Raw genomic sequence first — 24,908 nt, 5'->3', positions numbered from 1 at the left:
AAATGAAAAAAAATAAAGATGTTAATTGAACAAGTATATCTTTTACGAAAATAGTGTTGGAAAACTGCTACGATGAACTATTTGTAAACTCAGCCAGGGGGATTTGAGGAAGTCACTTTACAATGATAACAAAACTGGGATTAGTTAAGATAAATGTTTTGTGTGTTTGTTGTTTTTTTGATATTGCAATGCTTTTCTTGTTTGTTGTTGTGTTTGTTAAAATATTGGAAAACCAAATTTTTTTTTTTTGAAAAAATATATATATTTCGGACTCCCCTTTCCCACCCCCACTGCTTGCATGATTTCCCAACATCCCCTGCCTTTTGCAGGCTCACAGCTGCAGGCAAAAATGACTGGAGGTGAATCCCATTGAGCTCAGTCGAACCTCCAGCTTCCAAGGCAGTCTACCACTATGAATTGGCAGGCGCCACTAAGGAACAACACACCGCCTTGCCTTCACGCCCCCTGCCGGTGGGCTTGTCCGTTCTGCCATTTATTTCTAAAAACAGTTGTGTAATAATAATAATAATTTATTATTTATACCCCGCCCATCTAGCAGGGTTTCCCCAGCCACTCTGAGCGGCTTCCAACAAAACACTAACCTATTAAACATTAAAAGCTTCCCTGAACAGGGCTGCCTTCAGATGTCTTCTAAAAGTCTGGTAGTTATTTTTCTCTTTGACATCTGGTGGGAGGGCGTTCCACAGGGCAGGTGCCACCACCAAGAAGGCCCTCTGCCTGGTCCCCTGTAACCTCACTTCTCGCAGGGAGGGAACCACCAGAAGGCCCTCGGAGCTGGACCTCAGTGTCCGGGCAGAACGATGGGGGTGGAGATGCTCCTTCAGGTCTACTGGGTCTTTGAGGCTGTTTAGCGCTTGAAAGGTCAGCACCAACACTTTGAATTGTGCTCAGAAACGTACTGGGAGCCAATGTAGGTCTTTCAAGACCGGTGTTATATCGTCTCGGCGGCCGCTCCCAGTCACCAGTCTAGCTGCCGCATTCTGGATTAGTTGTAGTTTCCGGGTCACCTTCAAAGGTAGCCCCACGTAGAGCGCATTGCAGTAGTCCAAGTGGGAGATAACCAGAGCATGCACCACTCTGGCCAGACAGTCCGCGGGCAGGAAGGGTCTCATCCTGCATACCAGATGGAGCTGGTAGACAGCTGCCATGGACACAGAACTGACCTGAGCCTCCATGGACAGCTGTGAGTCCAGAATGACTCCCAGGCTGCGCCAGTGGCGTAGCGTGGGGGGTGCCAGGGGTGCCGGCCGCACCGGGCGCAACATCTGGGGGGGGCGCGAGTCCAGAGGGAAGGGACAAGTTCCTTCCTCCGCCGGGCTCCCCGCCGCCACCGCCAGCCTTGCGCCCTAGCACGCGCGCGCCCCCCGCCGCCACTGCGGCTGCGCTTCACTCACTGCTCGCAGGAGGAGCAGCCGCTGCAGCAGCGCCGACGACGCCACCGACGCCTGGCCGGGCACGGGCAGCCTCCGCACCCCGCCATCGCCGCCATCCCCTCGGCCCAGCCACAGGCGGCGGCTGCTTCTGCCGACTGGAAGGGAGGAGAGCTCCGAGGGGCCTCGACGCGCCCTGCCCTCCCAAAAACCCTCCGAGAGGAAGCCGGCGGGCAGGCAAGGGTCTCCCGGTGGAAGGGGGCGCCGCTGGCTCCGGCTCTCAGCGCAAGTCTCAGCCGCGGGGGGGGGGGGCGAGGACGGAGAGCGGCTGGAAGCCCCCGGACCCGGCCGGGAGGAGGAGAGGCGCTCGCCAAGCCCGGATCTGGAGCGCCTCGGAGCGCGGGCTCCATCTACAGCCCAAGGAGAGGAGGGGGCGGGGAGGCGCCCGAGGGGAGGGGGCTTCGGCTGCCTCGGCCCGCGGGGGCTCCGCAAATAATAAATTTAATAAATTCCTGCTGAGCCTTTGGGGGGGTCCTTGGCTCCTTCGCTCGCCCCCAACCCCAGTGGCGTAGCGTGGGGGGTGCAGGGGGGCCGGCCGCAACATCTGGGGGGGGCGCGTTCGCACTCGAGTGCTAAAATCCACGGGTTAGGGGGCGCAAATTACTTGCCTTGCCCCGGGTGCTGACAACCCACGCTACGCCACTGGGCTGCGCACCTGGTCCTTCAGGGGCACAATTGCCCCATTCAGGACCAGGGAATCCTCCACACCTGGCCGCCTCCTGTCCCCCAAAAACAGTCCTTCTGTCTTGTCAGGATTCAACCTCAATCTGTTAGCCGCCATCCATCCTCCAAACACCTCCAGACACTCACACAGGACTTTTCAAAGAACAAAGAGCAGTTTGCGAGGGAGGAGCGGCTCCTGCTTGAGACTAACAATCCGAAGCGGCTCCGAATTAATGGCTTCGCATCAGGCGTTTCCCCCACTCCGACCAGAGAGAGCTGTTGGTTTTGCAGAGGGAGGCGCAAGCTTCTTTTGCGAAGTTTGCTCTGCTCGCTTTCTCTTCCTGCTGGCGAACTGGCTCTGCCGGTTCCTGGACTGCAGCGAGGAAGCGGAGCGTGTCCGATCCGGAGTCACGCCCCCCCCCCGGATTCCGCTGCTCGGCCCCAGCAGCTTCTGATTCAGGCGCCAGGAATGCGCCCGTGGGTGGGGGGTGCCCGAAGGAGGAGACGCCCTCTTGCGGGAAGGGGAGAGGGGTGGGGTCGGGGAGCGAAGGCCTGCTTCTTCCGGAGGCAATGCGGAGTCACTCCGGATTAAGGCCGACGCGGCTGCCAACTCCTGGAAGCGGTACTGAAATCTGTTTCCTCCACCCAGGCCCAGACAGAGGGGGGGGCGGCCATATGAGCCACTTGGCTCAGGCCTCCAATTCCAAAGGGGGCCTCGGTCAGCTAGGAAAGCATTTTGAAATGTCAATACTTAAAATAATCCTTTTCCCTATGTATTTTTAAAAAGCACTGTTGTTTGTTGTTTAGTCGTTTAGTCATGTCCGCCTCTTTGTGACTCCCTGGACCAGAGCACACCAGGCACTCCTGTCTTCCACTGCCTCCCGCAGTTTGGTCAAACTCATGCTGGTAGCTTCGAGGGCACTGTCCCACCATCTCGTCCTCTGTCGTCCCCTTCTCCTTGTGCCCTCCATCTTTCCCAACATCAGGGTCTTTTCCAGGGAGTCTTCTCTTCTCATGAGGTGGCCAAAGTCTTGGAGCCTCAGCTTCAGGATCTGTCCTTCCAGGGAGCACTCAGGGCTGATTTCCTTCAGAATGGAGAGGTCTGATCTTCTTGCAGTCCATGGGACTCTCAAGAGTCTCCTCCAGCACCAGAATTCAAAAGCATCCATTCTTCGGCGATCAGCCTTCTTTATGGTCCAGCTCTCACTTCCATACATCACTACTGGGAAAATCATAGCTTTTACCATACGAACCTTTGTCGGCAAGGTGATGTCTCTGCTTTTTAAGATGCTGTCTAGGCCTGTCATTGCCCTTCTCCCAAGAAGCAGGCGTCTTTTAATTTCGTGGCTGCTGTCACCATCTGCAGTGATCATGGAGCCCAAGAAAGTCAAATCTCTCACTGCCTCCATTTCTTCTCCTTCTTTTTGCCAGGAGGTGATGGGCCCAGTGGCCACGATCTTCGTTTTTTTGATGTTGAGCTTGAAAGCATTTTTAAATGTAAATACTTAAAAAAAATCCTTTTCCCTATGTATTTTTTAAAAGCACGTTTGTATATCTATATTTTCCATTTTATCTTTATATGCAGATACGGTTCAAGCCTTGAAATAAAATTATTTATCCCTGTATCTATTGTGAAAATTATTTATATACTTACTTATAAGACTTCAGTTATCCCCAGGGTAAAAAAAGGGGGGCACATTATGTACCTGGCCTGGGTTTCTGCCTGGCTCTGCAAGGCCCTGCCTCCACCCACCCGCCCACCCCCCCCCCAATTATTTTTTATTGAACTTTTGGTGCAATTGTAAATACAAAGGCAATTTGAAATGCAAAAAATCTGACTTAGAAACAAATTTTTAAAAAATCTATGAAATACAGGGCAATGCAATAAATTAAAAAAATTGTCCAGTAGCACCTTAGAGACTGTTACGGAAGGGGGGGCATGTCTTCTTCACCTTCTTCTTCGCTACAATATATCCATTTATTCCCAATTGTCAATGTCAAAAGGGACTAAAATCTAGGAAGGGGGGGGCATGTCTTCTTCACCTTCTTCTTCGCTACAATATATCCATTTATTCCCAATTGTCAATGTCAAAAGGGACTAAAATCTATAAAATCCATAGAAAATCAATGTGCCAATTTGCTCAATTTCTCTAGGACTCCATGACACCTCCCCTGTCCTCCATAATCCCTCAAGTAAGGTGTCAAGACCCTAATCCTGTCAAATCACTCTGCCAAGCCTTTCCTCCGGGCAATGCCAGGTGGCAGACTATGCATACATGGACCATTGTCTTCCCGTCACCGGCACTCAGGAAGCGCTTATCTGCGCATATCTCCAGCTCTGCATATTCCCCCCTCCCTCCTCCATATGTTAATCCGGTGTAACCCAACCTCTCCTTAATGTATTCATGATGTAACTGGGATGTATTTTGCACTGTATTCTGGGGCATGGAGGGAGTTTCAAAAGTTCATGTCACCCCTTTCTCGGGGTTCAATCTCGTCTTGAACCTGTTGCGCAATAAACTTGGATCTTCTGCAGTTTGCTCCTGTGCCCGGCTGAGCTCATTTTCTTCCGCAGGGACCCGCGGACTTAGTCCGACGAGCTGGGTGGCAGAGTAGCCCCGCACCCAGATTTTAGCCGTAACAGAGACCAACTAAGTTTGTTCTGGGTATAAGCATTCTGAAGAAGTGTGCATGCACACGAAAGCTTATACCCAGAACAAACTTAGTTGGTCTCTAAGGTGATACCGTCAGACCAACACAGCTACCTACCTGAAACAGGGCAATGAGGCATCGTAAGAAATTTCTGAACATGCTTGGAAAAACCCGCTTCAGATTTGAACCGGGTCAATCGTAATACAGTGGTACCTCAGGTTACATACGCTTCAGGTTACAGACGCTCCGCAGGTTACAGACTCTGCTAACCCAGAAATAGTGTTTCAGGTTAAGAACTTTGCTTAGGATGAGAACAGAAATCGTGCTCCGGTGGTGCGGCAGAAGCAGCAGGAGGCCCCATTAGCTAAGGTGGTGCTTCAGATTAAGAACAGTTTCAGGTTATAGAACGGACCTCCAGAACGAATTAAGTACTTAACCTGAGGTACCACTGTAAACTGATTTCCTATTATCCCAGTTATTTCATTGTTATTTTTCTCTCTACTTTATTACATGATGAGGCAAAGTTGTACAAGCATGCGGTAGTTCTGTCCTTTCCATGTGTTCCATTCTTTGTATGAACAATAAAACCATGCCAAATAACATAACAATGGTCATGTTTCTTTTAAATCTACTTTCAATGGAGTTTCATACATAGTTACACAAAGTTGCCAGTTTGTTTTTAAGTGGATTAAATGTTACATGGTTTCATCAGGGCCCAGGAAGCCAATTGGCGACCGGGTGCGGGAGAGTTTACACAAGAAGGAATTGCTCTTAATCAGGCACAGGCAAACTCGGCCCTCCAGCTGTTTTGGGACTACAACTCCCATCATCCCTGACCACTAGTTAACTAGGGATGATGGGAGTTGTAGTCCCAAAACATTGTCTGTCTGTTTATCTATCTATCTATCTGTCTATCTATGTATTGATCTGTCTGTCTATTGATCTGTCTGTCTATCTATCTATTGATCTGTGTCTGTCTATCTATCTATCTATCTATCATCTATCTATCTACCTGTCTGTCTATCTATGTATTGATCTGTCTGTCTATCTATCTATTGGTCTGTGTCTGTCTGTCTGTCTCTCTATCTATCTATCTATCTGTCTATCTGTCTATCTGTCTATCTATGTATTGATCTGTCTGTCTATTGATCTGTCTGTCTATTGATCTGTGTCTGTCTGTCTGTCTGTCTGCCTGTCTGCCTCTCTCTCTCTCTCTTTCTCTCTTTCTCTTTCTCTCTCCCCCCCCCCCTCTCTCTCTCTCTCTCTTTCTCTTTCCCTCTCTCCCTCTCTCTCTCCCTTCTTCTTCGTTCCTTCCCGGGGCGGCCTCTTTCGCCCCGCTCCCTTGCCTTGCCGAGGGAGGCGGAGCCTCTTCCCCCGCCCCTTCCCCCGCCCCTTTCCCGACCCCTCCCTCCTGGAGGCCCCGCCCCGCCTCGCCACGTGACGCCCGGTTCCGGAAGAGGATGGCGTCGGGTGGGCGCCTGGCGCGCTGCTGGGGGCCGCGGCTCCCTCTGCTCCGGCTGGCGCTGCTGCTGGCCGGCGGGGCGGCCCTGGCGCCTGGGCCCGCGCGAGGGGCCGCCTCGGAGCCCGGGCGGTGGAGCCTCCAGGCCCGGGGGGTGAGTGGGGCCCGGGCGCGGAGGGGTTAACGGGGGGGGCAGGGAGGGAAGGGGCAATTCATCGCCAATATAGTGTAATCAATGCATAGTGTGGCATAATATAGTGTACTTCATAAAGGTGAATGTTAATATCATAAGCAATTAATACAATTCAATATGTAAGTAATATGATATAGTCAATGTAATATAGTCAATATATTATGATTACAGCGGTACCTCGGGTTACAGACGCTTCAGGTTACAGACTCTGCTAACCCAGAAATAGCCCCTCGGGTTAAGAACTTTGCTTCAGGGTGAGAACAGAAATCGCGTGGCCCCATTAGCTAAAGTGGTGCTTCAGGTTAAGAACAGTTTCAGGTTAAGAACGGACCTCCGGAACGAATTACGTACATAACCACTGTAGTCATTGTAATATAGTCAATATATTATCATTAATATATAGTGTGGCATAATGTATAATTAATAAGGGTTAATATTAGTATAATAGGCAATTAATGCAATTCACTACTGTTTAGCCAATATGATATAGTCAATATAAGTATAATTAATGCATAGCATGGCATAATATAGTATAATTAATAAGGGTTAATGTGTCATAAATAGCATATGCAATTAATGCAGTTTAATACGGTATAGTCAATATGATATGGTCAATATAGTATATTTAATACATAGTGTGGCATAATATAGTACAATTAATAAGGGTTAATATGTATTTAATATAATAGGCAATACAATTCAATACATAAGTAATATGATATAGTCAATGTAATGTAGTCAATATATTATAATTAAGTAATATGATATAGTCAATGTAATGTAGTCAATATATTATAATTAATACATGGTGTGGTACAATATAGTATAATTAATATAATGCTTGTTGAAATTAACTTCAATTTAATAATGTAGGGTTCTTATTTATTTTCCATTTTATTATATACTTTCACATCCTAACATTCCACTTTACGTCCCTGGCTCTTTAGAGCCTGTCAACTTTCTTCCTCCCTGCCTCATGGCTTTCAGAATTAACCTTTATATCATTAATGTGGGGTTCTTGTTTTTGTTTTATACCACGGTGCTTATTTTTATGTTTTTATATGGTAAAGCACCCTGTGTTCCTCAGATGGAGAGTGGCTTAGAAACTTAATAATAATAATATAACATAATGGCCTTGGAGAGGAAAAAAGCCAGCCTTGTCATGAATGGCACTCATAACAAGGTGTGTGTTTGAATTAAAATTCCCCAGAATAAAGTGGCAGCCCATCCGCAACCGCTTGTCACGCTGCGGTGTGACCAAGAAGCCAAACCAGAGCAGGCCTGGTCCTCAGCGGCCATTAGGAGGAGGGGAGCAGAGCAGAGTCTGGACCAGGGGCCCCAAATGTATGTGGGGATAAGAATGAGAATAATGGCCCCTGCTGGACTTGCTCCTGACCTACATTCAGTGGCAGATCCCTGCTGGTGATCTTGTGATCCCCTCCCTTCTTGTCCTGCTCCTGTCTGTTTTGGGCATCTGCAGGGCACTTAATAATAATAAATTTTATTTATACCCCACCCTCCCCAGCCAAGACAGGGCTCAGGGCGGCTAACACCAAATATAAAAACAGTTGATTGAAATGTAGCTTAAAATACAAGATTAAAATACAACATCAAAACATTAAAATGCAGCCTCATTTCAGTGGAAACTCAATCAAAAACTTTTTTTGGGATAAAAACGTCCAATCTTCACCAAGGCTAACTATCCAGACTGGTCCTACATGGGCCAGAAAAAAGCGAGGGAAGTCCCCAAATAGGAGTTCCATCAGAGGAGGAAAAAGGAAAAAAGAAAGAGGGGGAGCGAATCAAATTGATTCTTAGCCTCCTCACTTTGTCCATGTCAGGCACAGACAAACTCCGGATGTTTGGGACTACAACTCCCATCATCCCTAGCTAACAGGACCGGTGGTCAGGGATGATGGGAATTGTAGTTCCAAACATCTGGAGGGCCGGAGTTTGCCTATGCCTGGTCCATGTCATGGAAGGCACCAGGTCTACTTACATGGGTGATAGTTGTGGTTGCCATTCACCCCAATGGAGCAGGTGGAGACTTTTCCCTCTGTGTGCACCATGCTAACAGATCTAGGAGTGAACCATTTTTGAGTCCTGTTATGGACACTGGTTTTTTTTTTTGGGGGGGGGGGTGTATGTTTGGGGAAAAGTTGGGCAGGGCAGGTTGGAAGAGGGGAGGGGGTAAGAAAAGTCCGCACCCCTCTTTTGGGTCTTAAAGGATCGCATTCCATAGAAGGCAGAGGTATTTTAAGGTGGGTGGCAAGATTGCGGGGGGGGGGTGAGCTTCCTTGAGCAGAAAAAGAACCGAAGTTCTCCTGTCTTTGGTATTGTTTCAGGGATGGGAAGGGGCAGTTTATACCATCTATGAGAGAGATCAGCAAACTTTTTCAGCAGGGGGCCGGTCCACTGTCCCTCGGACCTTGTGGGGGGCTGGACTATACAGTCGACACTCGGGTTGCGAGCGTGATCCATGCAGGTAGCACGTTCCAACCCGCAGCGCCGCATCTGCGCATGCGTGGGTTGCAATTTGGCGCTTATGCGCAATTTAGCGGGTTTGCGCATGTGCGAGCACCGAAACCTGGAAGTAACCTGTTCCGGTACTTCGGGGTTTGGCATGGTGCACAACCCGAAAACATGCAACCTGAAGCGTCTGTAACCCGAGGTATGACTGTATTTTGAAAAAAATAATAATGAATGAATTCCTATGCCCCACAAATAACCCAGAGGTGCATTTTAAATAAAAGGACACATTCTGCTCATGTAAAAACACGCTGATTCCCGGACTGTCCATGGGCTGGATTGAGAAGGCTGAATCCGATTGGGCTGGATTCGGCCCCCGGGCCTTAGTTCGCCTACCCATGATCTATGAACAAGGAAGTCTGCCTCTATTTACAAGCCGCCCCTAACCAAAAGCCGCTGGCGGTGGGCAGGATGGAAGGAGTGCTTGAGAAATCAATCACACTGAGTGTTTATTAACAGGCGGAGGCGGCATCTAGCGGGAAATGCTTTCACGTTCTCACCGCAAGTCCTGATCTTATCTCTGAATGTGAGAAAGTGGGGAGACCTAGTTCTTCATTTCCTGAGCGCACAACACCCCCACCAAAACTACCACCCTCAATTCCTTTTTTCGGTGGCGCAGCAGATGGCGAAGGGCGCATGCATGCTCTTCCTGTGGCCTACTTTCCCCGTTCTTCAGGGTCATAAACCTCGCCCACAGTCCTGTGTCCTGGGCCAGGTGTTTTTCTGTAACTGCGTTTCCCAGGTGCAAGATAAAGGCTGCCCTTTGAGACTGCAGACTTCTTTTTTGTTCTCAGGTACAATAAAGCCCCATGGAATGTTTGCCCCAGAGTTAATATTCGTTTACCTCGGCAAACCGGTTGCATTGCTGATTTGGGTAGCAGGTGAATTCCGCCCAAGTTGAGAAAACTGCAGTTCCCAGGATTCCTGGGGGTAATCCGCCATGACCGTTTAAAGCAGTACCATGGAGCTTTAATTATTATTATTATTATTATTATTAATAATAATAATAATAATAATAATGTATTATTTATACCCCACCCATCTGGCTGGGTTTCCCCAGCCACTCTGGGCGGCTTCCAACAAAACACTAAAATACAATAACCTATTAAACATTAAAAGCTTCCCTAAACAGGAATGTATGGTGTGGGCCAGGCACGCCCAACCTTCGGCCCTCCAGATGTTTTGGGACTACAACTCCCATCATCCCTGACCACTGGTCCTGCTAGCTAGGGATGGTGGGAGTTGTAGTCCCAAAACAGCTGGAGGGCCGAGTTTGCCTATGCCTGGGCTAGACTACCCTTCTCCAGGCTGGACCCCACCCAGATGTTTCAGACTTCAGCCAAACATCTGCCCAAAACATCTGGAGGGCACCAGGTTAATTCAGGGCAATTGAACGACTGTGTTTCCCTGAGTTGCGGAGAGCGAAGGCAGATCAGGTGCTTTCAGTCTGCCTCGCGAGTAAATCCTAGTTCACCTGCTGGAGTTCTAGGCCAAGCAGAGGAATTTGCAATGGGTCGACTGCCAGTTGTGTCTGCAACTAGGGAGGGCAGCTGCTCCAAATTTCTGGCTTTTGCTTCCAACCCTCCTTCTTTGCTAGAGGAAATAACGGCTGGCAGACGCAGGATGTCCCAGAATAAGCCCAGAGTTTAGTCTCAGGGCACAAGCTTTGAACACAGAAAACAACCCAAGTTTCTGCCTTGAGCATCTCTGGGTTAGGAAATACCTCTCTCTCTGCCGGAGTATTATTGTGCCAGATCAGCCTCCCCCCAGCTTTGTGGCCTCCCAGAGTTTGGGACTCCGACTCCCATCAGCCCCTGCCGGCATGGACAAATGGGGAGGGATGATGGGAGTTGTAGTGCAGGTCACCTGGAACTTTGATGCACATATAATCTGACTCTGTATAAACCAGTTTCATATCCTTAGCTAAGAGGAGAAATGTGTGGAGCTGAAACAACACAGAGGGGCATTAATGATAAATAATAATAATAAATTTTTATTTATACCCCGCCCTTCCCGGTTCAAAAACTGGGCTCAGGGAGGCTAACAACAAATTTAAAACACTTAATTATAAAAGCAGCATAAAATACAGTATAAAAACATGAATAACAATACAAATCAAAAATCAATTAGATAATCCCCAGGGCTAGCTGGCTGAATTAGTCTTACTTGGGCCGGCAAGAAGGCCAGGGGAGAATGAGCTGTGGGGTCTCAGAGTGGGTGAACGTCATAAAAGGGGAGGGGGAGGGAAGAGAAAGGAAATAAAAGATCAGGCTGAATTCAAATTAAAGGCCAGGGAGAATAGCTCTGTCTTACAGGCCTGGCAAAAGGAAGTTAAATCCTGCAGGGCCCTGGTCTCATGGGGCAGAGCATTCTACCAGGTCGGAGCCATCACTCAGAAGGCCCTGGCCCTGGCGGAGGATAATCTAACCTCCTTAGGGCCTGGGACCTCTAAACTGTGGTTATTCATGGACCTTAAGGTCCTCTGCGGGGCAGACCAGGAGAGGCGGTCCCGTAGATACAAGGGCCCTAATGTTTACAGCTAAACACCAGGCAACTCTTTCTGTGTGGGATAGACGGTCCTCAGGTTGTGGATTAGGATATGCAGCAGTCGGGGGGGGGAATATATGTTGCCTCTCCTGCTGGTCCCACAACCTGCCTCTCTCCCACCTTCCACCCTGCTGCAATGCTTATTGAACATTATATGGCGCACTTTGAGCGTTGCACTGTTCTCATCTCAGTCCTCTGCCGTCACTATTATCCCCATAATGCAGACAGGGAAGACTGAGGGTAGTGACCTGCCCAAAACTGCCAGTGGCTTCCTGTCCGGCCTGTGACTTTGCCCTGGCTTTCATTCTTGCCTTCTGAGCTTGCATTCTTTGGAAATTTAACCCACAGGGACGCACAGCCTGGAACACAAGGCTGCTCGTGTTTCCTCACCGCTCAGCATCTCTTTCGACCTAGCAGCAGGCTGAAATTTTCCACTTGCAAGTTGCCACTCTGCTGAGGCCAAGCGGTTGTTTTCAGAACCAGAGGAGACGTCCTTGCGTGGGGGCCTGAAACTATTTTGGGGAGGAACGAGCCCAGTTGAGGGTGTCTCTAATCAATCCATTTTTGCTCTTCTTCTTTTTCAGAACCAAACGAAGAATTTGTTTGTCTTACCCAAAACAATGTTTAAGGACACCCAGATTATCCTCAAATGTAAGTTCCAGGGCTGTTATATAAGGGAACCAGCTCACCTGTGCAAAGACGTACTGTATTTTTCACTCCATAAGACGCACTTCCCCCCTCTTAAAATCTAAGGGGAAATGTCTGTGTGTCTTATGGAGCGAATGTGTGGTCGCTGGGGGGGGGGGAACCCGGGCTTCCCTCGCCAGCCCCACAAGCGCGGGGAACAGCGGAAAAGCTGAGCGCAGCCTTCCCACTGCTCCCCGGGGCTGGCGGTGAGGGAAGCTCGGCTTTCTCCACCGCCAGCCCCACAAGCTGCGGGGAGCAGCAGAAAGCTTCAGCGAGGTGCCTCTCCTGGAAGCCGGAGGAGGAGCAGAAGGGTCTCCTTCTGTTCCTTCTCCAGCTTCGCTTGAAGGGGCGCTGTGCAGTTCTCCCTCTTTGCGCAGCACCTGTCCTTCAGCGAGGCGCCTGTCCTGGCTTCTGCCTTAGTCTCTTCCGGGCAGGGGGAGCCTTCATCCCGCTGCCCTGAAGAGGCTTGGCATGGCTATCCCAGAAGCCAGAACAGCCACACGGTATCCCACAAGCCAGATCCCTCTTGCTGTTCTGGCTTCTGGGATTCAAAATATTTTTACCCTTGTTTTCCTCTCCCCAAAACTAGGTGCGTCTTATTCTCTGGTGCGTCCTATAGAGCGAAAAATACAGTACCTTGTGTCACACTCCTGTTGAGAAACTTCCATCCTCGGGAGAGATGCTTTAGTAGTGCGATACACTCCTAGGGTTCATGGTGGAACGCTCTGTCCCAAGAGACCAGGGCCCTGCGGGACTTGACATCTTTCTGCAGGGCCTGCAAGACAGAGCTCTTCCGCCTGGCCTTTGGTTTGGACTCAGTCTGACCCTTATGTTTCCCTCCCCTTATGGCTTTGATTTATGGGCTACTTTTAAAATGTGGCTGCATTTTAAATTGCATTTTAACCTGTATTTTATATTGGGGTTTTTTCTTTTGTTTCCCCCCGTATTATGTTTTTCCTGTGATTTTATTGGTGTTAGCAGCCCTGAGCTCTGGCCAGGGACGGCAGGGTATAAATAAAATTTATTATTATTAGCCCAAAAGGTTATCCAGATCAGGGCTCATTTGCACGCCTGACTTTCCACCGGGAGGTTGGGTTATCGCCAGATGCTTGCTGCCCTCCTGGCAGCTTCACCTAATGCTTCTTTCCCTTTGCAGTTGTGGAAAAGAACTGCGTTGCCCCTGATTTGTCCCTGAACATCACCTGGTACCTCCGCAGCTCCCACTGCCACGACGAGGTCTACATAGACGTGAGCAAACAGCCCATTCTTTGCTTGTTGAGTGGAACTGGGGTGGGTTGAAGAGTCCCTGAGAAGCCCAGGGGCTTCTGGGATGTCTGTGGGCGGTGCAGAGTTGGACTGCGGAACTCCCTCCCACAGGAGCACCACCGGTTTTTTAGTAAAAGTTATCCCCATCATCTTTTTTAATTCATCGTATTATTCCCCCCCCCAATCTTAATCTTTTCACACGTCCATTTTTTAGTTTTTCGACAACCCGTTTATCAGTTTCCTCCTCTGCCCTCTCAGGAAACCAAGGCGGACCAGTACCTGAGCCATTACGAAACGGAGGCCAGCGTTGCCGGAGGCGGCCAGTACATTTGGTACACGACTCTGGTCCCGTGCAGCCAGCTCAATGAGGTGGGCAATGCAAAATGGCGGCAGCGAGTCGCTGGGACGCGGGTGGAGCGAGATCGGTTTAGCGGGGAAGGCGGCTGCGTTGGGGAGGGCTGGCCTTTGGACGGAGCAGGGAAGAGGATTTGTGTCTGCAGAAGGAAGGAAGATTTGGGGGGAGCCCAGGGCGGCCTGCGGAGAAGCATTGTTCCTTCTCCTTCGCTAACGGGGTGAAGGTGATTGGTGGAGGAGGAAAGATTTTGAAAGAAAACCTGATGTGGGAAGGGGCTTTCGGGCAACGTGTTGTCGTGGCCCAGTTTGCTCTGCGCAACCCAGCAAACGTTTGGGTTTCCGGGCTGAAGATTGTGACCCCTTTGCTTCTCCTTGGTTCTTTCCTTTTAATCATTTAATGTCTCCACCTCCATCATTCTGCCCGGACACTGAGGTCCAGCTTCGAGGGCCTTCTGGCGGTTCCCTCCCTGCGAGAAGCCAAGTTACAGGGAACCAGGCAGAGGGCCTTCTCGGTGGTGGCACCCGCCCTGTGGAACACCCTCCCATCAGATTTCAAAGAGAAAAACAACTACCAAACTTTTAGAAGACATCTGAAAGCAGCCCTGTTTAGGGAAGCTTGTAATGTTTAATAGGTTGTTGTATTTTAGTGTTTTGTTGGAAGCCGCCCAGAGTGGCTGGGGAAACGCAGCCAGATGGGCGGGGTGTAAATAATAAATTATTATTATGATTTGTTGTATTTAACCTTGTTTTTTAAGTTGTATTCCAATCACCTTGTTTTTATGATTGGTTGTTAGCCGCCCTGAGCCCGGCCTTGGCTGGGGAGGGCGGGGTATAAATAAAATTTATTATTATTCTTATTTACTTGGGGAGGAACCCTGAGGAACATGGAGGGAAAAGAGGCTTTTCTTTGGACCAAGCAGAGGTAGAAATCTGGTCCAATTTTGCAGCCAAGGGTTTATCCCCAAATTAGGAGAGGTGGGGTGCGTTTTCCCTTAGGAATTGCAAATTGGCGAGGGGTCGTGGGGGGGGGCTTTCGTCGGGAGAAAAGAACAGGGCGCTAACAACCGGCTGTCTTCTTTTTCAGCTGCACTTCCCAGAGCTGCCGAAGCCCCAAAAGCTGCAGCCTTTCAAGGAGGAAGGCGTGGTCAGTTCGGTCAGTGGAGAGTCGGGGAACTGGGGGGCTGGGGAACGGGGCTGTGGTCTCACCCTGGACAGAAGTCCCTGGCCTTGATATTGATGCCCGACGACATAGTGAGGGGCTGCAGGCTTGCTTTAAAGGAGGGAGTTGGGTTGGATGGCCATTAAACTGTGGAACTCACTGCCACAAGGGAGACAGGATGCTGGACTAAACAGGCCCCTGGCCTGATCCTGCAAGCTCTTCTTACGCTCAGCGCTGCAAGTGCTGCTCTTAACCGCGCTCCCGGGGCCCTGAAGCCAGCCTTAAATTCAGTGGTGCGATGGATCTTCCCACTAGGCCAGATGGTTCTTCCCTAAATAGGCAGGGTGTTTCTGTGCCATTCAGCATGTCGGGGGGGGGGGAGCAAAGCCAGAAGGAAAGTGGGCAGTGCAAATTTTACCATTGTGGGGTAAGCTAGTTTCCATGGATACTCAAACACTCCTCTCTCTCCTCTCCAGAGCTATTATCAGTATATTCCAGGAGTGCAGGCCATCCAGGAAAATCAAACTCTCAAGGCGGGGGGGCGGGGGGGGGAGAAAGCTGGGGGGAGTGTGGCCTGAGGGAGAGTCCCAAATGGGAGTTGGAGAGTAGCATTCATAATAATCATAATATATTACAGTGGTACCTCTAGATATGAACGGGATCCGTTCTGGAGCTCCGTTCGCATCCAGAAGTGAACACAACCCGCATCTGTGCGTGCGTGGGTCACGATTCGCCGCTTCCGCGCATGCGCACGACGTCATTTTGACCATCTGCACATACGCGAGCGACAAAACCTGGAAGTAACGCATTCTGTTACTTCCGGGTCGCCGCGGAGCGCAATCCGAAAGTGCTGAACCTGAAGCACATTTAATCCGAGGTATGACCGTATTATTATTATTATTATTATTTATACCCTGTGCATCTGGCTGGGTTTCCCCAGACACTCTGGACGGCTTCCAAGCAAATATTAAAAACACAATACAGCATTAAACATTAAAAACTTCCCTTCCCTGGCCAGACTCGAAGTTTTCCCCCCATCCCTGGCATAACAACAGATATCGCTGGTGGCTTTGCTGCAGCCCTGTGGATGTTCTGCCTGATTTTCTCTGAAATCGCTTACTGCTGGGTACCAGATGCAGTTTCCCTTGTTTGCCACTCCCTCTCTCAGTGGGTGAGAAAGAGAGAGAAGGGCATTTGAAGAGCAATTGTAACCCACAAATTAGGCTAGCAGGACTACAAGAAGTTTTGTAAGGAGAAATACAAGAAGTGTTACAAAATGGATAAAGAATAGAGATAATTGGTTATAAGTTTTCCAGTGTAATAAGAAAAGTAATAAATGTATACTAAGAGATGAGATTGGAAAATTTACAGACAGGACCGATGGAAGTCAAAAAAAATTGAATAAGATGTAAAAGCATGTTTAATTACTGTTGAAAATGGTATGTTAATACTAATAAAAATTTATATATAAAAAAAAGAGAGAGAAGGGATAGTTCCCCCTTCTTGGGACCCTTTGCGATTCACAGCCAGTGTGGCTCCCAAGAGCAGTGGGTGGACCGATTCCTCCAAGAGACGCCACCCTTTCGTTGGCGCTCCCACCCTGTTCCTGATGCCCTTTTGCCGTTTTGCCCACAGCCCCAGTCGGGAGTGAAGAAGAGGGAGGCTCCCAAGCAGGCCGAAGAAGAGGCCGTGGGGAAGGAAACTGGAGCCACACAAGTGAGCAAGGATGTTGCGCGGCCGGCTGCCTCGGCCAGCGAGAAGGAAGACAAAGGCGCCGCAAAAAGCACAGTGGCAAAGAAGCAGAAGTTAGAGGTTGGTTGTTGTTGTTGTTGTTGTTTAGTTGTTTAGTCGTGTCCGCCTCTTCGTGACCCCCTGGACCAGAGCACGCCAGGCACTCCTGTCTTCCACTGCCTCCTGCAGTTTGGTCAAACTCATGCTGGTAGCTTTGAGAACACTGTCCCACCATCTCGTCCTCTGTCGTCCCCTTCTCCTTGTGCCCTCCATCTGTCCCAACATCAGGGTCTTTTCCAGGGAGTCTTCTCTTCTCATGAGGTGGCCAAAGTCTTGGAGCCTCAGCTTCAGGATCTGTCCTTCCCGTGAGCACTCAGGGCTGATTTCCTTCAGAATGGAGAGGTTTGATCTTCTTGCAGTCCATGGGACTCTCCAGAGTCTCCTCCAGCACCAGAATTCAAAAGCATCCATTCTTCGGCGATCAGCCTTCTTTATGGTCCAGCTCTCACTTCCATACATCACTACTGGGAAAACCAGAGCTTTAACTATACGGACCTTTGTTGGCAAGGTGATGTCTCTGCTTTTTAAGATGCTGTCTAGGTTTAAGGTTTAAGATGCTGTCTAGGTTTGCTGGCCCTTAAGATCTACCTAAAGATTAACAAATTACATCAAAGCTACTTTCCATCTTTATGACCCAGGATGCCTGGTGAAGCAACTGGCCTGTGTATTTAGAATGCTTATACGTGCCTGTCAGGCAGAGAAACAGGACAGGGATGCAGAGGCGTGGGTTGATCAGAAATCATATAGAATCCTAGAGTTGGAAGAGACCACAAGGGCCATCGAGTCCAACCCCCTGCCAAGCAGGAAACACCATCAGAGCACTCCTGACATATGGTTGTCAAGCCTCTGCTTAAAGACCTCCAAAGAAGGAGACTCCACCACACTCCTTGGCAGCAAATGCCACTGTCGAACAGCTCTTACTGTCAAAATGGCTCAAACCCAGTCAACGCAATGCTTTCATTGTGGACACAAATGGCTTGCTCCATATTTTTTGTAATTCCTCATAGCAATCCCACCTGATCACTACAGGGGAGGGCTGCCAAAGGTTGTTTGTCATGAAGGCCATGCCATGCCCTCCGTGGTTGGCGCAGCAACGCTTCTGAGTCCCAGAACCTTGGCTGACCCGGGGGGTTTCTCCGGGGGGGTTCCTTCCAGGTTTCGACGGTCGCCGTGACCTGGGAGGACGGGCCTTACGTCTTCATCCTCAAGATCTTCAGCAACAAGATGCCGTCTCCTAACTGGGAGATCAAAAGTGAGTGAAACGGCACGGCTTTTCCGTGGGCGGCGAGGGTTGAGATTAGTCAGCGGAGCGGCGTTTGAGTCGGTGGGGAAAGCTTTGCCTTCGCGCGAGAAATGACCCGAGCTGTTCTGTTCCCGGCATTAGATACCCGGGTGAAGAGATGGGCTTTGTTTTCCAGCTCTGTTGCGTATAATGCAGGCTGGATAAAAATCAATGGTTTTTAAAAAAATAGTAATCAAAAAATCAGATTTCTACAATACAGTATACAGTGGTACCTCGGGTTACATACGCTTCAGGTTACAGACTCCGCTAACCCAGAAATTGTACCTCGGGTTAAGAGCTTTGCTTCAGGATGTGAACAAAAATCATGCTCCAGCAGCGCAGCAGCAGCAGGAGGCCCCATTAGCTAAAGTGCTTCAGGTTAAGAACAGTTTCAGGTTAAGAACGGACCTCCAGGACAAAGTAAGTACTTAACCCGAGGTACCACTGTACAAAGAACAGAAATGAAAACATCAATTATATCAAATACATTTTAGGGCTTTGAATCAATGGTCAAGTAGTGGACCTTATTCTGATCGTCTCAGCTAAAAACCTTGCCACCTTTGCTGTCACCTGCTCATCTTGATCTGCCAAGAGAAAGGGCACTGGGGCAGTGGCTGGGCGACCCCGAATGGGCAATAAAAGAGGGGTGATGACCTCATTCCTCAAGTCTTTATCAAGAGTGCAAGCCAGAAGGGCATGCGCCACCGATTTGCAACAGCCATCTCCACAGGGACATAAGCGTTTCTCGTGTGGAATCTGCTGGAATCGTCCCTCAAGTCCAGCCGAGGGCAATATATTCAATCTTGCGAGAGTAAAAACGCTTCTATATTTTGGAATTGCTCGGTTATGCAGATAGGGTGCCAGAGAGTTGAAATTCATGCCATAGGCAGAATTTCCTGATTGTGGCCAAGTTGTTTTGACGCTCGATATCTTTTAGGCACTGACAAATTAGGCTGTTTGCTTGACTAAAACCCACAGTGAGTGGCTGTTGTGGTGATAAACCACAGGAGTGAAGTTTTTGATAGACAGTTTTAGTCCAGGCGCTTTTGGGATCTTGCGGCACTAGGGATATTAGACCGGGGGAATTTGAGTTTAGGCGAAGCCAATAGTTGAGTGTCCTACGCCAGATCCATAATTCTACCGAGGGAAGATTAGCCTCTAGGCGCAATGATGCGTTTGGGACACGGGGGGACAGAAGAAATTTGCCTTAAGAGCTTTGACTGGACAGCTTCCGTAGACCCAAGGTGAGTTCCTGTCCAAATCTGAGCCCCGTATAATAGCTGTGCTGGGGGTTTAGCTTGCAACGCTTCCAGGACTGAGGCTACATGTTTGCCACCTTTTGTGTGGGAAAAGCGTGCCAGAATTTGGGTGCTTCCTCTCCCCTTGCCCCTTCCGCTCACCTGTCTCCTTTCCCCCTCCAACTTTCAGTTGACGTGCAGATGAAGCACCCCGACCACCAGTACATCTCTGCCTCCGAGTGGCCTCTGATGGTGGTGAGTTCTTTTCCTCCCTGTGGGTTCCCCCTGTGGGGCTCGGCGGTGCTGCGTGTGGGGTCCGGCGGGCAGCTCAGAGAGACCGACAACCAGCACAGCCGTTTCTAAACAAAGAGACACCTGGCCGATGATGCGCTATGGACCATTCAAAGTTTCGGAGTCGTCTCCAAGGGCAGCCCCACGTAGAGCGTGGGGCAGTAGTCCAGCCTGGCAGCTGCCGGAGTACAGCGGCCAAGACACCTCTGTCCAGCAGTTGGCGCTGTGTCAGGATTCCTGCCTTGACCCATTTCTATATACCGTGTCGGTAGCCAGGTGTTGGGACTACAGTTCCCAGCATCCAGTGTGGCCAGATCGCCGTGGATGATGGGAGTTGTAGTCCAGGAAGGTCTGGAGGGCCCTGTTTTTGCTACCCCTGCAGAGCTGGTTGCTGCTTCTCCTTCTCCTCCAGCCTCATCCCTCTCCTGCCCTTTCCTCCCCCCGTAGTTCTACATGGTGATGTGCATTGTCTACGTGCTTTACGGGGTCCTCTGGCTGGTCCTGCTGGCCTGCTACTGGCGAGACATCCTTCGCATCCAGTTCTGGATTGGCGGCGTCATCCTCCTGGGAATGCTAGAGAAGGCTGTCTTCTATGCAGAGTTTCAGAGTATCCAGAGCCAAGGGACCTCAGGTCAGTGGGGACTTGCTGATGGAGACGTGCTTTGCAATACAGCGGGCGCTTGGGTTGCGAATGGGATCTGTGGGGGGATGCACGTTTGCAACCGGCAGCATTCGCAACCTGCAGCGGCGTGTCTGCGCACGTGCGGGTTGCGATTTGGTGTTTCTGCACATGCGCAATTTAGCACTTCTGCGCATGTGCGACCCCCGAAACCTGGAAGTAACCCCTTCAGGGTTTCGGCAGTCCGTAACCCGAAAATTGCAACCTGAAGCGTCTGTAACCTGAGGTATGACTGTACAGACACACACAGAGTTTCCAGGATTCCTTGGGTGAAGCCGCCATGACCGTTGAAAGCTGCACCGTGGAGCTTTAAATGTATGATGTGGACCAGGCACCCCCAACCTTCGGCCCTCCAGATGTTTTGGGACTACAATTCCCATCACCCCTGACTACTGGTCCTGTTAGCTAGGGATGATGGGAGTTGTAGTCCCAAAACATCTGGAGAGCCGCAGGTTGGGGATGCCTGGTGTGGACCTTGCGGGAAGTTTCTGGTTCATCTCTGCAGGGGCTGCCCCGCATTTCCGCAGCCTCTGCCTTCTCTCAAAACGGCGCCTTCCCTCCTCCTTCTTTCCAGTTCAAGGGGCGGTGATATTTGCCGAGGTCCTGTGCGCCGTGAAGAGGATGCTGGCGCGGGTTCTGGTCATCATCGCTAGCCTGGGATACGGCATCGTCAAGTGAGTGTGTCAGCCGGGGAAAGGGGGGCAACCCCTTGGCCAAAGCGGCCGAGGACACTTGCTTGGTGTGCAGAAGGCCCCAACTGCAGTCCCTGATGTCGCCAGTTAATTCTCCTGGGATGGGGAAGAATTAACTGCTGCGTTAAGCTGCGTTCCTTTCCGGGGGCCGCATGGGAGTTGTGGCCGGGGCTAGGGGAGAAAGCCTGTGGGGCGGCCAGTTGTATTATTATTATTATTATTATTATTATTATTATTATTATTATTATTTTATTTTATTTATTTATTTATTTATTTATTTATTTATACATACATACATACATACATACATACCCCGCCCATCTGGCTGGTTTTCCCCAGCCACTCTGGGCGGCTTCCAACAAAACACTAAAATACAATTAACATTAAAAGCTTCCCTGAACAGGGCTGCCTTCAGGTGTCTTCTAAAAGTTTGGTAGTTGTTTTTCTCTTTGACATCTGATGGGAGGGCGTTCCACAGGGTGGGTGCCACCACCGAGAAGGCCATCTGCCTGGTTCCCTGTAGCTTTGCTTCTCGCAATGAGGGAACCGCCAGAAGGCCCTCGGAGCTGGACCTCAGTGTCCAGCAGAACAATGGGGTGGAGATGCTCCTTCAGGTATACTGGGCCTTTGAGGCCATTTAGGGCTTTCAAGGTCAGCACCAACACTTTGAATTGTGCTCAGAAACACACTGGGAGTCAATGTAGGTCTTTCAAGACCGGTGTTATGTGGTCTCGGCGGCTGCTCCCAGTCACCAGTCTAGCTGCCGCATTCTGGATTAGTTGCAGTTTCTGGGTCACCTTCAAAGGTAGCCCCACGTAGAGCGCATTGCAGTAATCCAAGCGGGAGATAACCAGAGCATGCACCACTCTGGCCAGACAGTCTGTGGGGAGGGAGGGTCTCATCCTGCGTACGAGATGGAGCTGATAAACAGCGGCCCAGGACACAGATTTGACCTGCACCTCCATGGACAGCTGTGAGTCCAGAATGACTCCCAGGCTGCGCACCTGGTCCTTCAGGGGCACAGTTGCCCCATTCAGGACCAGGGAGTCCCCCACACCTGCCCGCCTCCTGTCCCCCAAAAACAGTACTTCTGTCTTGTCAGGATTCAACCTCAATCCATTAGCCACCATCCATCCTCCAACCGCCTCCAGACACTCACACAGGACCTTCACCTAGTTTCCAACATGCCCTTCTCTGTCACTCAGCAGAGCAGGAGACCTTAATCTCAGGGCAATGGGTTCAAGCCCCATCAGGTGTAAAATTTCCTGCAAATCAGCCGGTTGGACTAGATGATCTACAGGGTCCCTTTCTGCTCTGTGGTTGTATTCTCCACCCAGGGAAGCAAGGGGCATTCCCAGGTGCCTGGGCACTTCCAGGCTGAGCAAACTCGGGTTGCAGAGCAGGGCGTAGGCTGGGGGGGTTTTGAGGGCCACTTGGAAAGGCCTGGAGGGCCACATCTGGCTGCCAGGTCTGAGGTTCCCCACGTCTGCCCCAGCCAATGCCTGTCCAAGTTCTGAATCAATTGTCTTCCTATGGGTTTTGTGCCTCTTTTGCAGGGGCCAGCAAATGTTTTCAGCAGGGGGCCGGTCCACTGTCCCTCAGACCTTGTGGGGGGCCGGACTATATTTTTTTGGGGGGAAAAGAACGAATTCCTATGCCCCACAAATAACCCAGAGATGCATTTTAAATAAAAGCACACATTCTACTCATGTAGAAACAAGCTGATTCCAGGACCGTCCGCGGGCCGGATTGAGAAGGCGATTGGGCCAGATCCAGGCCCATGGCAGCCCTGTTTAGGGAAGCTTTTACTGTTTCATAGATTATTGCATTTTAATATTTTGTTGGAAGCCGCCCAGAGTATACCCAGATGGGCAGGGTGTAAATAAATTATTATTTGTTGTTTAGTTGTGTCCGACTCTTCATGACACCATGGACCAGAGTGCCTGGCATGCTCTGGTCCATGGGGTCATAGAATCCTAGAGTTGGAAGAGACCACAAGGGCCATGGAGTCCAACCCCCTGCCAAGCAGGAAACACCATCAGAGCACTCCTGACATATGGTTGTCAAGCCTCTGCTTAAAGACCTCCAAAGAAGGAGACTCCACCACACTCCTTGGCAGCAAATTCCACTGTCAAACAGCTCTTACTGTCAGGAAGTTCTTCCTAATGTTTAGGTGGAATCTTCTTTCTTGTAGTTTGGATCCACTGCTCCGTGTCCGCTTCTCTGGAGCAGCAGAAAACAACCTTTCTCCCTCCTCTATGTGACATCCTTTTATATATTTGAACATGGCTATCATATCACCCCTTAACCTCCTCTTCTCCAGGCTAAACATGCCCAGCTCCCTTAGCCGTTCCTCATAAGGCATCGTTTCCAGGCCTTTGACCATTTTGGTTGCCCTCCTCTGGACACGTTCCAGTTTGTCAGTGTCCTTCTTGAACTGTGGTGCCCAGAACTGGACACAGTACTCCAGGTGAGGTCTGACCAGAGCAGAATACAGTGGCACTATTACTTCCCTTGATCTAGATGCTATACTCGTCACGAAGAGTCGGACACGACTAAACGACTAAATTATTATTATTATTATCATCATCCTCTTGCCTGGGAGACATTCTCGGATCATAGAACCGGTCGCAAGAATTGCAGCACTGGGAGGGGGCCTCCCAAGGTCATCTGGCCCAACCCGCTGCGACGCAGGAATCGCGGCAAAGTGCCGTCACATTCACAAGAGACCTGCCCCGTTTTCCCGGTGACTCGGCTCCTCGACTTCTGCCCCTCTTTTCTCTCCGCAGGCCACGGCTGGGGGCTCTCTTGAATCGGGTCGTGGGCGTGGGGCTGATGTACTTGATCTTCTCCATCATCGAGGGGGTCCTGCGGGTCAAATCGGTAAGCACGGGCGGCGGGGGGGGGGGAGGCAGGGAGGGTGTCGTGGGGGGGGTTAAGCCCAGGAACAGCCCTCTCAGCCTGACTGTCCCCCTCCCACCCCAGGAGCAAACCAAAGCCGCCGCGCTCATCTGTGAAATTTTCCTGGCGTTTGTGGATTCGTGTATCGTCTGGTGGATATCCTTTACTAGGGACTAGAAACTTGGGCAGTTTGCTTTCTGTCAGATCTTCGCTCTTGCCTTGTATTAGAGATTGGGGGGGGGGTCTAAAGGGAGAAGGATAAAGCTTTTCAATCTAATCCGGCAGCCCACAAAGGATTTCTGTGTCTCCACCCCCATCGTTCAGCCCGGACACCGGGGTCCACCTCCTGAGGGCCTTCTGGCCCTTCCCTCCCTGCGAGAAGCCAAGTTACAGGGAACCAGGCAGAGGGCCTTCTCGGTGGTGGCGCCCGCCCTGTGGAACGCCCTCCCATCAGATATCAAGGAAAGAGACAACTATCTGACTTTTAGGAGACACCTGAAGGCAGCCCTTCAAAACCCAACAAGCCTGCTATCCCAGCCTGGTTAGCCCCCTAAAAACTCTGATACCCCATTTTTAAATACAATATACTCCCATAGAGACTTCTTACACTGTGTTTAAAACCAAAATCGCATTTGGGTAGAAGCTGTTTCCCAGGCGGCCGCTCCTAGTCTTTATAACCCAAATGCTTCATATCGCGTGGTCGCCTGGAAGCGAATGTCCGCTCGCCCTAGTCGCCTGGCTTGTTTTGACTGAGCTGTTTGTTCTCAGCTGCAAATCAGCTCGGCTTCCTGCCTGCACTTTGGCCTCCCTGCTCTTTCAGCCTCTCCTCTTCATCACCTCTTTCTCCTTCTTTTCTCTTGTCTCCCCCCCCCCCCCCGCCCCCGTTTTATCGCAGGCACAAGACGACTTGGTGCTGCTAGCTGCTATCCCTCTGGCTATGCTCGACTCTGCCCTCTGCTGGTGGATATCCTCTGTGCTCTGCCTGGCCGGGTCGGGCCCCGACTCTCGTTCAGTTTCGCCTGCATGTGCCTTTCGGTTTCTTGCCCTCCTTCCCCCAAAAGTCATTTTCCCAAC

The 24,908-nt window shown here is 50.3% G+C and overlaps 1 protein-coding gene across 3 annotated transcripts in view; it reads left to right on the top strand.

Moving 5' to 3' along the window:
* Nucleotides 1–6,220: 6,220 nt before the first annotated feature.
* Nucleotides 6,221–24,908, top strand: part of LOC128420170 (transmembrane protein 87A-like) — a 29,805-nt gene continuing 11,117 nt past the window's right edge. Inside the window, exons 1-12 of one of the 3 annotated variants that reach the window (XM_053401698.1) lie at nucleotides 6,221–6,379; nucleotides 12,079–12,145; nucleotides 13,338–13,429; nucleotides 13,706–13,816; nucleotides 14,886–14,954; nucleotides 16,596–16,772; nucleotides 17,907–18,003; nucleotides 19,462–19,526; nucleotides 20,010–20,193; nucleotides 20,816–20,915; nucleotides 23,723–23,816; nucleotides 23,919–23,992. In XM_053401698.1, the coding sequence (XP_053257673.1) occupies nucleotides 6,227–6,379; nucleotides 12,079–12,145; nucleotides 13,338–13,429; nucleotides 13,706–13,816; nucleotides 14,886–14,954; nucleotides 16,596–16,772; nucleotides 17,907–18,003; nucleotides 19,462–19,526; nucleotides 20,010–20,193; nucleotides 20,816–20,915; nucleotides 23,723–23,816; nucleotides 23,919–23,992 (1,283 nt within the window). In that variant the 5' untranslated portion in view covers nucleotides 6,221–6,226. Of the gene's footprint in view, nucleotides 6,380–12,078; nucleotides 12,146–13,337; nucleotides 13,430–13,684; nucleotides 13,817–14,885; nucleotides 14,955–16,595; nucleotides 16,773–17,906; nucleotides 18,004–19,461; nucleotides 19,527–20,009; nucleotides 20,194–20,815; nucleotides 20,916–23,722; nucleotides 23,817–23,918; nucleotides 23,993–24,729; nucleotides 24,801–24,908 lie in introns of all 3 variants that reach the window. The other 2 variants (XM_053401699.1, XM_053401697.1) reach the window with 2 other exon arrangements.

This window comes from Podarcis raffonei, chromosome 8 (genome assembly GCF_027172205.1).
Source record: "Podarcis raffonei isolate rPodRaf1 chromosome 8, rPodRaf1.pri, whole genome shotgun sequence".
NCBI classification, from domain to species: Eukaryota; Metazoa; Chordata; class Lepidosauria; order Squamata; family Lacertidae; genus Podarcis; species Podarcis raffonei.
This window is presented reverse-complemented; position numbering and strand designations above follow the sequence as displayed.